General features: G+C 43.1%; 1 protein-coding gene and 1 pseudogene across 2 annotated transcripts; one reads left to right on the top strand and one right to left on the bottom strand.

Annotated features, from left to right (window-relative positions):
* Positions 1-289: 289 nt before the first annotated feature.
* Positions 290-1,270, top strand: LOC311592821 (olfactory receptor 10A3-like; the record flags this gene model as incomplete). Its single annotated transcript, XM_084773663.1, has 1 exon — positions 290-1,270. One exon carries the CDS (start codon positions 290-292, stop codon positions 1,268-1,270), a length of 981 nt encoding a protein of 326 aa, XP_084629789.1.
* Positions 1,271-10,511: 9,241 nt separating this feature from the next.
* LOC311590211 (olfactory receptor 10A3-like) lies at positions 10,512-11,454 on the bottom strand (annotated as a pseudogene). The gene has a single exon. The product of its transcript is annotated as an olfactory receptor 10A3-like (transcript).
* Between the last annotated feature and the right edge of the window lie 2,980 nt (positions 11,455-14,434).

Below are 14,434 nucleotides of genomic sequence, written 5' to 3' on the forward strand. Positions count from 1 at the left end.
TACTTAAGTAAAATAAATAATACCTATTGTGGGAACAACTAGAAACCTGCAATTTATGTTTATTTTAAATTATAGTTTTCACACTACTGTATAACTTGCAATAAAAATTGAAAATGCCATATATTTCAAAATACATTTTAATCTAGAATTCATCACTTATTCTTTTATATTTGAATGATTGAGTAGCTCAAGTGTGGCGATGGTCTTTTTTTATTATACTCTGCCACACTTCCTGGGGTGAACCCAGGCTGGACCTGAGATCATGATTTCTTTCTTACATGGCTCTTTCATGCCTCTAAGAACAACACAGGGCTACACTATTGAAACAAGGGGTCAGAATGACAGCTCTGTGTCTGAGTTCATCCTCCTGGGCTTTTCTACTTTTCCTGAACTCCAAGGGCAGATGTTTGGGGCTTTCCTAGCTATTTATCTGGTTACCTTGATAGGAAATGCCACCATTGTCACTGTCATCTTTCTGGATCAGAGCCTGCACATCCCCATGTACCTGTTCCTGCAGAACTTGTCCGTGGTAGAAATGAGTTTCAGTTCAGCGATCACACCTGAAATTCTGGTGAACCTGACCACCATGAAGGCAGCCATTTCCTTTGGGGGCTGTTTTGCACAGATGTATTTCATTCTTCTCTTTGGTGGGACTGACTGTTTTCTCCTGGGGGCGATGGCTTATGACAGATTTGCTGCAATCTGCCACCCTCTATCCTACCCGGTGATTATGAACAAAAGGGTCTTCATGAAACTAGTGACATTCTCATGGGTCTCTGGGATCATGGTAGCTACTGTGCAGACCACATGGGTGTTTAGTTACCCCTTCTGTGGCCACAAAGAAATTAACCATCTCTTCTGTGAGACACCTCCAGTGCTGGAGCTCGCATGCGCAGACACATTCCTGTTTGAGGTCTATGCCTTCACAGGCACCATTTTGATCGTCATGGTTCCCTTCCTGTTGATTCTCTTGTCTTACACTCGAATTCTCTTTGCCATCCTGAAGATGCCGTCCACTACAGGGAGGCAGAAGGCTTTTTCCACATGTGCCTCTCACCTCACATCTGTCACCCTCTTCTATGGCACAGCGAGTATAACTTATTTACAGCCCAAATCCAGGTACTCACCAGACACCAAGAAACTGATGTCATTGGCGTACACCCTGCTGACCCCTCTGCTGAATCCATTTATCTACAGTCTGAGAAACAAAGAGATGAAAAGGGCTGTGGTGAAAATATGGCAAAGAAAAGTGGTTTTACACATGGTTTGATTTGTAGAGGAACTCGGTGTTTCTTTTTCTATCATGCTTTTGAACTCTATGTGGACTTTGAAGGTGATTAAAGCAGAGTCCATTTCTTGATTAGAGTATGCTTTCTTGCTTTCTTTCCTTTTTATTATTTTTGTTTTTACATATACATTTATATTATTACACATATATACAATAAAGTACCTACAGCAAGAAGAACCACGAAACAATCAGGAATTATATAAATGTTACATTCATACTATTTTGGCTATTTGTATTTAGAAAACATCTTTCCTATCTTGGTGCATTTCTACAAAGCAAGTCCAGGACAGCCAAGGCTATACAGAGAAACCCTGTCTCAAAAAAATCTAAATATTAATCAATATATATCATATCTCCTCTCAATCAATTTAATACATCCATCTAGACCTAAAAATCATCTTAACCCTAAACAGCTAAGCTTAACTGTAAAATTAAACTATCTGGTGTTAAATCCCATCAGAGACTTCATAAGGAATAAAATTAATTATCTAAGTAAACATGAAGTGCAGGTTAGCAGCCTCAAAAATGAGAAAATGACAGGGACTGTTTGCTGCCCGAACAGTCACCCAAAACTCTCTGTGACGTGGAGCATCATCTTCATTTTTCTGGCCCAGTATATCTGACAAACCTATTTGTGAGGAAGGAACTATTGAGGACTCTTTTGCTTTCTTTCTTGGTATCTCCATGTTTGAACACATATCACATTGTTCTTCTTTTCAAATGATCTAGTCAATTGCATTTAAGAGGCATATGCTTTCGTAACACATGATACACAGATTATCGATCCACTTTCTGTTATTGAAACACAGGTCTTTGCTAGAGTGACACCATTAAGGTGATTCTCCAATAAACATCTAGTTCCTTATGTTCATATGCTTGGTGATTTTATTTTTGTGTGCTAGATTCCTCGAGCAATGGCTGATGGGATGAGTCATATTGCTCTTATATATCTAAAAATTGAAGTTGTGTTTATTTATTATTTGTGTACATGCAGGCTGGTAGGAATGCCATTGTACATGTGGGAGCCACAGACTCTTTGCTTCGAATCATGCTTTACATAGAGTCATAAATGGGACAGACTGAGAGACTGCCTTCCTCTTGCAAGAGTTCTATTTGGATGTCCTGGCTGTTTTAAAGCAAATGGTGTCACTGTTGGTTTTGTGTGCCTTGGGCTCCATGGTATCCAGTCTGGTTTCCCACAGACTGAAGAGCTTCCTATACACCACCAATATGAACATCTGTATTACTAGACTAGATGACCTGGTGACCACTCAAGAGTACAACATCCTCTTCATACCGGGGAATTACCAGATAAACACTACTCCTATCAGAGCCCTTTCTGGTCCCAGCTCTCTCGCATCCCTGAAGGTTAGGAAGGGAGATTGTGGGTCATATTCTTGATGAAATGGAGGAGGAGCCTGATGATATCCCTCATGAACATAATGGTTGTGCAATTCTTGTACCAGGGCATTGGCTTGACCCAGAAGCTGATAGGTTGTGCTTAATGGGCCGTGGCTGAGAACTTCAACACCAAGTCTATGTGCTTGTATGTCAGAAAGATCAACCAGAGAGCCTTGCACATTTATTCAGACATTTCCATGTTGGTGAAGCAGAATGCAATTAACTATGCGGATGGGAAGAGGCATGTGCAATGAAATGGCAAGTGTCTCAGAAGGTGAATGAGGGCCAGAGAGCAGATGATGCTGAGGAAGAGTAGATTTATGCTTCTGGGCTTCAAGGAGAAATGGGAGACTCGGGGCAGGACACTTCTTGGTTCTGAAGAGGCTTGTCTGTAGGAGGAGCTGCTGGAGAGGACAAGGGCTGTGGCAGCAAGGATAGCACTGGTATCCAAGACAGTTCACAGGATCTGGATTCCACTTCCTGGAACCTTCTTGAGCATCAGAGCTTTCGTCACACTTATATTCTGGCTCCTGGCTGTCTGCTCTGCAGTATCTGCCCTGAGATCATCTCATAGTGATGTGAATGTCTTCAACTCTATTCCCATGACGTACTGTGACCACAAAGGCACACTCAGCCGCAGAACTTGCTGTGAAGGAGCCAAGGAAGCTGGAAACCTGCTGTGACTAACCTTTGGCTGACTTATCCCATGCTGGTCCTGTTTGTTGTACTTGGGGCTGGGTTGTATTGATTCTGTCTCCTAGAGTTTCATACAGAGAGCAGGAACAACTCTGCATTTGTTAAATGTTTTTTCATCCTGGGAATAATCAAGACCATCAAGTAACACCTCACGTCTCTTTCCCTCTTTTCTAGTGTGCCGTATATTCCTTCCTGCCTTCTTTCAAAGCTGTTCTTGTCCTGTCTTCTTTGTGCAAGTGTGATTCATGTGCATGTGTGTGTGTGTGTGTGTGTGTGCGCGCGCGCGCGTGTGTGTGTGTGTGTGTGTGTGTGTGTGTAAGTGTGCATGTGCCTATGTGCATGTATTTCATTTCCCAGTGGGACGTGATAACTATTGGACTTCTGACACAGAAGCATGACTTGTAGATTTTAAGAAATGGACTAAGCCAGGTGGTGATGGCACACACCTTTAATCCCAGCACTCAGGGGTAGAGGCAGGTGGATCTCTAAGTTCGAGGCCAGCCTGGTCTGTAGAGTGCATTCCAAGACTACACAGAGGAATCTTGTCTCAAAAACAAAACAAAATAACAATAGTAAAACCAGGAATCAAACTAAACCAAACAAAAAACCCACTGCCCTAACACACACACACACACACACACACACACACACACACACACACACACACACACACACACACACAAAGCCAAGAAAGGGGACTAAATTCAAATATCCAACTTGAAAAAGTATGTTAAGAATAAACTAAAATAAATTAAACAAGTGAATGAAATAAAACCAGCTGGCCATTGTCAAAGTTAATAACCCCAGCACTTGGAATGCCAAAATGGGAGGACCACAATTTTTAGGGCAACCTGGGGTACATAAAAACCAAACCCCTTTCTCAACACTGAATGCTCAAATCCCAAAACACAAAAAACAACCAGGCACACAAAATATAATACAAGACAAAATAAAGTATAGAAAAGAAAGTTATAATATCAATGCTGGCTCTGATGTCTTTTCATTCTTCGAAAGGACATTCTTTGTCCTTAGCAGGAATGAGATTGCTCTACATAAAAGGGTGGAGTGATGATGGGGTGGAAATGTTACCTCCTTAGAGACATGTGAGGATCAGACTTAATGACAGCACCAGTGGGTTAGCACAGTGCTCTGCAGCATCTTAAGATGAGGAATGGGGGTTCCTTGAGCTCAGGATTTGGGGATGGTGTTATGGGAAACATAATGAGACATTACTCTTGAGAAGGATAATTAAGGTCACAGTGGTGCCACCACAGTATGCTTAGTGAAGGGATATATCACTGTGAGGAACCCTTCTGTGCTGGGCAGTTTCAGGCACCTTTCTCACTCATCCTCCCCACACTATAGGAGACACTACTCAGACCCCATCATGAGCCAATCCTTTGATAGGTCCCCTTTCCTAGGTATGTGCTCGATACTGTTTCCAGTTCCACAAATCTGCAGTTTTTAATTAAAACTGTGTTATAAATAACTTGCAAATAGAAATATCATATGGTGAAATTCACAAGACCCAGCATCTATCAATGACGTTCCATGGTTAGACCAGCAGTTCTGAAGCTGTGGGCTGCACGTGGCATTTTATACTTTTATTACCAGCTATATCTTTACCCAAAATAAAAAATCCATGACAGACATAGAAGTAGAAAAGAAATAGCTTTCTATCTTCTGAAGTCCATACTTTCTTTTCTTTTACTTCCAGGGTTTCCTGTAACCCTGGCTGAACTCAGACGTGACCAGTAGCTGCTCCTGACCCTTCCTCCTCCAACTCCATCACTTTTGGCTAAATGTATTTTTCACTTGAATTGTTTTAAGTTCTTTTTTATTTCCATTTTACTCTGCCTGACTGTCCTGTTCTCTCTCCAGCTCCATCTTTCCACACCTACTCTCATAATCTGAGCTTTGGACACTGTATTTTGATTTTTAAAATTAACCTCCTTTGAACCACAATAGTTATTGCTTTATCATTTTTTATTGTTCTGTAGTATTGTCTCCGAGCATTTCTGTGGTTGTATTTCATAAAATAGTTGCTCCATAGGATTTTTAGGAATTCTTAGGTGTTGAGCCAGTGCGATGGCTCAGTGTATAAAAGGTACTGCCCATCAATGCTGATAACCTGAGCTTGATCACAAGGGCTCGCACAATAGAAGGAAAGAGATTATTCCAGCAAGTGGTCTCTTACCTTTCATATGCACAGAGTGGAACCATGCACACACAAACATACAAGCACATGTGTGCACACACGTATGCATTGACACACACACTCACATACAGACACACATACATGCACAGGCCTGTACATGCACACACACATGAAAACATATTCTCAGCTCTACATTTTTGGTAGCAGTTTATATCTGCTCCCTGCTGCTTTCTTGACTAAGATGTATACATCCTTTTTTTTTTCTCATTCTTTTCATCATCTGGTGCTCAAGTTACTATGATGCACAATCTCTATGGGACAACAGCCACGCTAGAGAAGGAGTTTCCTCTTAAACATTTATTTATCTGTGCTGTTTAGGGAAGGGGTCTCACATTTCCCTGTCAGCAGCAATGACTCAGGATATGCAGAAATGTTTCCCCACAAATTTGCCACTGGGTGTTGTGCCAGGCCGACTTCATGGTTCCAATCTGTATGTCATTAAGAGCTCAGGTGACCTGCACACACTTTAAGCCTGAAACTTGCTGCCCCTTGATACTGACTATATCTTCAGACTGAGTATGAGCTTTTTTTCCTCCCCTGCTCAGCTGCTGTCAGAACACTGGAGCTCTCAGAACACAAGGTCTCACCTGATGGGATTGCAAACTTGTACAGCCACTTTGGAAGTCAATATGGCACTATCTCAGGAAATTGTGAATAAGCATACCTCAAGGCCCAGCCACACCACTCCTGGGCATAGATCCTAAAGATGGTCCACCATACAACAAATATATTTGCTCAACTATGTTCATAGCAGCCTTGTTCATAATAGCCAGGATCTGGAAATAACCTAGATGTCTCTCCACTGAAGAATGGATAAAGAATATATGATTCATTCACACAACGGAATACTATTCAGCTATCAAAAACAAAGAAATCTTGAAACACCAACATGTCTTCAGGCTGTGGCACAGACTACAGACATTCACATGATCTTTGGTTCTAACACAGGCCATGAGCCAGGGACACCAACATGGCTTCAGGTAGCAGCATAGACCACAGATATCTGAATAGTGTTAGGTGGTAACATGAGCCATGGACATCAAACCGGCCCTCAGCCTCATCAGGACCACTGACCCACACCTGGCCCTCAGCAGCATCATAGAATAATGTGGTCCTTCAAGGAGGTCCAGTCTAGGAAGTGAATCCTTCCTCATCTTGGGCCTCCATCCAGAGCCAGGGTGATCCTGCAGCCAGGCAGCCTGTTCAGGGGTTGAGTCTGCATCTTCATAAGCTTCAGGTTGCTGCATACCACTCACTTGACCCCCCACTAGACAAGACCTGTCCCACTGTCTACCTCCGCCCTCTCTCATACCTGTCACTGCTACCACGTCTCATCTCCGGTTCCGCTAGTTTCCACAGCACACACACTGCTATGCTCTTCCATCTTTCCCCACTCTCCATCACACATCCTTTTCATCATGAAGCACCTGATGACCCTCGTACTCACTCAAGGAGGGTGTGCAGGGCTCCTTTGGCCTGTCCACACTCCCATGAGTGGGGGCGTGGACGCAAGGGTGCCCCACAAGTTCTTATCCTGAGAGTGCAAAGGTTTAAAGGGCTTGCTAACTTTGAGCTAAACTTCTCTGTTTCACTAACTTTCTCTGTAAAAAGAAAAGTGCTATTAATCTCATGTGGCATAAATGTGAAGCAGGGACTTGGGTGTCCATCTTTTCTGCCTAGAAGAGTGAGAGATGCTTCATTCATTCTGCGCAGGAGAGCTTGGGTTCCGCGGACCTACTGGTGTGGTCCTTACAGAATTCCACCAATAGTCTCATTTTCCAAGAGATTTCTAGCAGAAAGTTCCTCCTCCAAAAATCTCTTCCTTTCTGCAACCATGGGCCAGAGATGACACTTTGAGATGCATTCTCCCTGAGCTGTGCCCAGTGTGAAGCAGACCATGTGTCTCAAGGGAAGAGGTTTTCATTCTCAGAGTCTAACTCAGGGCCCCTTCTTAGATCACTGACTATATATTGGGAAAGGAACACTGACAAAGAAGAAAAAGTCTACGATGTTGGCACTTCCAAGACTGAGAAAAGAGGATACCAAGTTCAAGGGCAGCCTGGCTTACAAACTGAAACCTCATCTGAAAAACCCCAGCCTGGGCTATACCTCATCTGAAAAACACAACCCAACCAAAGGGAAAAAGTGAAAAAATTAGTGTACTACTAGATGCTACAAAATAATGAGAAACAGAACTTCATTTCTTAAAATCCCAGGGTATAACTTAAACAATATGGGAGATACAATGAAGTCAAAGAAAATGCTGAGTGCTGGAGAGGGCAGTTATAAGGGACACACCAAGGGCAACTGAGACCAAAACAAGAGCCTTGGTATCCAGCATGATTTCTCAAAGTACTGTTCCTCTTGTCACCAGCATCAAAAACCCAGAGAGCCTGTAGAGAAGCACATTACTAGACCCCATCATGGACACCCACACCTCCATGGGGTAACACAAATACAGATGTCTTAGTATTATTCTAGAAAATACACAAAAGGGTTGAAATAAGCTGTTCTCATGTGTCGATGGCTGAAACAACAGGTACTTGAAAGACAACAGGTACAAGGTCACTCTGATCTTCCTGTTAGCCCTCAAAAGCAGGAGATGGAGACTTCATGGGAAAGATGCAGCATCTTTGTTCTCAAGGATGAAGTGCTGACCCTATGAGGATTCCACACAGATCCTGTTAAAAATCACTCATTCTGTAAGCCTCACACATAACCCATTTGCTTCTTCACAGCTCGCTATTGCCAGTCCAAACCAGGACGTAAGTGACCGGCTGTGCTTCCTATTTCTTCATTTCTTACCCCTAAAATCTATCATGTCAGTCTCTCGGGTCTGGGAAGTCCCTGTGAGTATGCCAGCAGAGCCTTCTTTCTACTCCTACGTCCCATGCACACTAAACCATTGTAACACTAAGCCCTGGAGGGCAAAAGCCATGGTCCTCTTGTTCCAGTGAGGAGAACTTTGTGGGAAGGTGATAAGGAAGCTTTCCCTGGATGTGTTTTGACAGAAGAAAGTAGGTGTGGATGACCACAGATCACTCAACTTGATTGCAGTTTCAGTTTCAGGGAAGCCTGGGGGAGACCTTGTGTTCTGTGAGCTCCAGTGTTCTGACAGCAAGTGAGCTGGGAAAGAAGAAAACTGATCTCCAGTCTGAAGATATATAGTCAGTATCAAGGGGCAGAAGTTTCAAAGTTTGTTTGCTCTTTGATTTTATTTTGCTCTTTGTTTCTAAAAAACAGGCCATAATATGTAGCCCCAGCTGGCCTGGAATTTAGGATCCTGCTTCAGCCTCTCAAATGCTGGAAGAATTAGGGATGTGCCACCAGGGCCCAGCTAGGGGTTTTTTCATTTGTAGTGTAGGTTTCTGCATTTCCCCACCAAACTCTGCTGCAACAATACTTATCGCTATTCAATTAGTAATGTTGGATAATACAAATAATGAATAATGTAAATAAGAAACCATTGTCTTCTGGACACAGCAGAACCGCGGCACTCATGAGCTCACAGCAGCTGAGAGTGCCTATAGAAACACTGAACAAGATCAAGCCAGCCCGTATTCCAGCAAGGATGAGGGAGGGGCAAGGAAAGCCCTCATTAACACCTAAGCTAAGTCATTACTGACATTTGATAGATGCTAGTTAAGAGAGAGTCATTTTTTCCAGAGGCGTGGCCATGTTCCAGTGGATGGCCCTATTCCCACATGGACATAAGCAGCGCTAATTAACTCAACAGATTCTTTAAAATAGATAAAAGGTCAGGAAGTTGGGAAAAGGGCATAGTGGAAAGAAACTGAGAAGATGTAGGAGAAGGATTGGGGATAAATGCAATCAAAATACATTTCATATGTGTATTAAATTATCAAAGAACAAATTTGAGATATATATTATAGTAATAGATATTTTTAAATATCAAAAGTAACCTAGTCTGGATTCAAATGAATTTGGGCACCTCAAAAATAAATTCATTCTTTAATCTTCCTTTCTTTAAAGATTTATTTATTTATTTTATGTAGATGAGTGCTCTAAAGAGGGCATCAGATCCTAGTATAGGTGGGTGGTTGTGAGCCACCATCTGGTTGCTGGGAATTGAACTTAGGACCTCTGGAAGAGCAGACAGTGTGCTCTTAACCATTGAACCATCTCTCCAGCCCTCTTCACTCTTTCTTAGAATAGATTTTCTCTCTAGAAAAATGGTATCATGTTGTTGGTCTCCTGATACTGTAGACAGGAGTGTGCTAAGTGAGGCTCTACATCTACATGAAGTAAGCAGAGACACATGCACAGCAATTCTGCTGTAATGTTTTTGGCTTGGTTTGTGGTACTGGAATTAAGCCCAAGACCTAGTACATGTTAAGCAAGCGCACTCTGTGTCACTGAGTGACACGCTCAGGCTTTGTATTCTCAGGATGAGTCTCTCTATATTTATGGCTCACAGTGCTCTAAAACACATGTACCAAGGCTGATCTTGAATGGCTTGTGAAAGTCAATGATTAAAAGTGTGCAGCACTTCTATAACACCTATTAAAGTGGGTAGATAAAAAATAATTCATCTCATTCATCCTTGGGGAATCTATCAAGTAAAAATAAAATCATCAAACACGTGAACATAAGGAACTAGGTGTTTATAGCAGCAGCATCCTAATGGCAACCCTTTAGCAATGATCTGTATGTCAACAATAGAAAGTGGATCAATAAACCATGTATCATGTGTTACAGAAGACTATACCTCTTAAAAACAATTGATTGCATCATTAAAGGAGATTAATGTAACATGTTTTCAAACATAGAGATATCAAGAAAGAAAGCATACTCTAAATAAGAAATGGATTCTGCTTTCATCACCTTCAAAGTCCAAAAAGGGTTCAAAAGCATGATAGAAAAAGAAACACCAAGTTCCACAACAAATCAAACCATGTGTAAAGCCACTTTTCTTTGCCATATTTTCACCACAGCCCTTTTCATCTCCTTGTTTCTCAGGCTGTAGATGAGTGGATTCAGCAGAGGGGTCAGCAGGGTGTACGCCAATGACATCAGTTTCTTGGTGTCTGGCGAGTACCTGGATTTGGGCTGTAGATAAGGTATACTCACTGTGCCATAGAAGAGGGTGACAGATGTGAGGTGAGAGGCACATGTGGAGAAGGCCTTCTGCCTCCGTGTGGTGGACAGCATCCTCAGGACGGCAAAGAGAATTCGAGTGTAAGACAAGAGAATCAACAGGAAGGGAACCATGACGATCAAAATGGTGCCTGTGAAGGCATAGACCTCAAACAGGAACGTGTCTGCACATGCAGGCTCCAGCACTGGAGGCGTCTCACAGAAGAGGTGGTTAATTTCCTTGAGGCCACAGAAAGGGAAACTCAACACCCACGTGGTCTGCAGAGTACTCATCATGGTACCCGAGAGCCATGAGAACATCACTAGCCTCACAGAAGTCCTTTTGTTCATAATCACCGGGTAGGATAGAGGATGGCAGATTGCAGCAAATCGGTCAAAAGCCATCACCCCCAGGAGAAAACACTCGGTCACACCAAAGAGAAGAATGAAATACATCTGCACAAAACATCCCCCAAAGGAAATGGTCGCTTTCTCAGTAGTCAGGACTACCAGCATTTTAGGTGTGGTGACTGTACTAAAGAGGTCCACTAAAGATAAGTTCTGCAGGAACAGGTACATGGGGATGTGCAGGCTCTGATCCAGGAGGATGATGGTGATAATGATGCCATTTCTTGTCAGTGTCACCAAATAAATAACTAAGAAAGCCCCAAACATCTGCCATTGAACTTCGGGATAGTTAGAAAAATCCCAAGAAGATGAACTCAATGGTAGAGCTGTGATTTTGCCTCCTCATTGCTGTAGTGGAGGCCTGTGTCGGTCTCAGGGACATAATACTTAAGTCACAGTGCAGGAGTTGAGTTCATGTCTGGACTTCTTGGCAGCAGTTATGAGGACATACTCATTTGACAGAGGTTCAGACTAGCAGTTTTGAAGAACGGCTAATAAGCTGTAACCATGAATCTTTAAAACACAAATAAAAGAGCTATGAAGCTTTGGCTCAGAATTCTTTTTTAACAAATATAAAATAGGCCTGGTGAGATGACTCAGGTGGTAAAAGCACTTGCCGCACCACACAGGCTGATGTCAGTTCCATCTCTGGAACCCACATTTTAAAAACTATGATATAGGAGGGCACACCTGTAATCCCAGTGCTCCTATGATGTGAGTAGGAGGCAAAGCCAAGTAAAATACCCATAAACTTGTGGGCAGCTAGCCTGGAATTCATGGTACAACAGGAACAAAATAGACCCTCCTTAATATGGTGAAAAAAGGGAAGAAATGTCTAAAAGTCCCTTGACCTCCACATGCTCTCCATGGCGCGCGCGCGCATACGCATACACACACACACACAGAGACACACAGACACACACAGACACACACATACACACACACACAGAGACACACAGACACACACATACACACACACACACACAGCAACAATAATAATAAATTTAAAACTCAGAAATTAAATAATAGAAGAATCTTTGGCAGCATTTTTCTATGTAGCAAAAAAAATTAATCAAACCCATTTTTAGAACATACATAAGCATTGGGTTATTTAGAATCCACTAACAATTACTTTGGTGCATGCATCCCTGTGTTGTTTTTAATTGTACGCTTGTATATGATTTTAAATAAAAAGTTTCCAATTAGACCTACGCCCCCTACACATATATCACCAGCGGGCAGTTTGATCTTCATGGGGGTCCCCTCGTAAGTTGTGCAGGTGCTTTCTATGGCATGAATTCTGTTGCCTGTGTTTCAATCACTTCCCCCTTAATGAGGCTACCTTGCCTGGCCCTAGTGGATGAAGATGAGCTCAGTCTTGATGTGACTTGATGTGCTGGGGTGCGTTGATAGGGGACTCCTCTTTTCTCAGGAGAAGGGGAGGGGGAGGGGAAGAACAGGGTGATAGGGCGGGGCTGAGAGGACAGGATGAAAGGGGCTACAATGGATACATAATGTGAATATGGAAATTTTAGAAAGAAGAGAAAACCTCAATTTAAAAAATGTCCCCACTATATTGATGGATAAACTTGATTAATGATTGGTGTAGAGGGCCCAGTGCATTGTGGGTGGTCTTACCCCTGGACAGGTAGCTGCGGGCTGTATGAGAAATCAGACTGAGCAAGCCATGAGGAGCAAACCTCCAAGCAGTGTTCCTCCATGGCCTCGGCTCCAGTTTCTGACTTGACTTTCCTCAGGGATGAGTGTGAGAGACCAAAGCAGAGCTGCATTTACTGAGTTTTCTAGAAGCTTGAGTCTGCTGTGGGGTACTAGTACCACTTCTTTAGGAATTGGTCTTGACTCTGCCACAAACCCCCAAATGGGGATCCCTCTCTGTGTGGTCAGCAACTGCCCCTGGACAACCCTTCCGGCTCTGCCTTGGGCATCTTATTTGTCAATAGAGACCTGCAGGCTGCTGTGTCCCAGTCCAGTCAGATGGGAGCTAGGCTGGGGGAGGTGAGACAAGAGCAGTTAGACAGCAAACAAGCAAGGAATGCCTGATTCTCTACAGTCTGCCAATCTGGCACACAGCTAACTGTTCTCCTCCTTGTCCAACTCCCCTCCAGAGGCCCTGTCTAGATGAGGCTCCCAGCTCTCCCTGAACCTCCCTAGACCAACTTCCTCTGTTCCCACATTCTCCCCACTGTCAGTCCTCACACATCCGAAGAACCAGAAACCCACAAACACTTCCCAGATCCTTGCCTCCGTTCAAGTTCCTCTGTTCCTTCTCTCGGTATGCAGAGCCCTGCTCATCTCCCATGTCTTATACCCTCTGCTCCCATCTGTATTTCATACCTCCATCGAAACAATGCCATGCTTCCTCCCCAAACCTTCAGGCCTTCCCCTGATTCACAGAACAAAATGTTCGTTTCTCTGGCAGGCATGTAAGGGAACCAGGGTGGCAGTAGCTGTTTTAGAAACATAAATGAGGTGAATGCACTCTCCCAAGAATACACCTGAGATGGGCAGATCTGGGCCCAGGGTTCCTGCTCAAACTATGGCACCAGCCAAGGAAAATATAGGCAGTAAACTTCGAACCCCTACCCAGACCTAGCCGGTGGACAGGACATTCTCTACCGTTGAGTGGAGAGTGGGGTCTGACTTTCATACAAACTCTGGTGCCCCATTTTTGACCACGTCCCCTGGATGGGCAGGCCTGGTGGCACTCAGAGGAAGGATAGCAAGCTACCGAGAAGAGACTCGATACCCTATGAGCATATAAAGGGGGAGGAAGTCCCCCTTAGTCACAGTCATAGGGGAGAGGAGTAGGGGGAAGCAGGAGGGAGGGAGGAATGGGACGATACAGGGGTGGGCTAACAATTGAGATGTAATATGAATAAATTTATAAAATATTTAAAAAAATAAAAACTAATAGAGTTAAAAAAAAAAAAGAATACACCTGAGTTCTAGAATAGAGGATGGTGGCCTTTATACGAGGTTTTAGTGGAGAAAAACAGAATTGTAGTATGGGACAGGACATAGAAAACCCAGGGCACAGAATGTCACAACAAACTGAAGACACGTGCTAGCTTCAGTTTAGATCATTAGGACATTAACAATGAGTAAATACCTAGTTGATTTACTAAATATGGCTGTAGTGATGTATTATAGAACAAGAAGAACTGCAGAACAAGAAGCTTTGCTGGCCAAGCTATGAGCAGCCCGGGCCTATAAATATAGACATTAAAATTTTTAAAGCAAATTGACAGCATGACCATTTAGCAAAACAACAATAGCAGATTCTGCCGTAGGGCCTATGACCTTCC

This window comes from Acomys minous, assembly GCF_964271855.1.
Source record: "Acomys minous genome assembly, chromosome: 2".
NCBI classification, from domain to species: Eukaryota; Metazoa; Chordata; class Mammalia; order Rodentia; family Muridae; genus Acomys; species Acomys minous.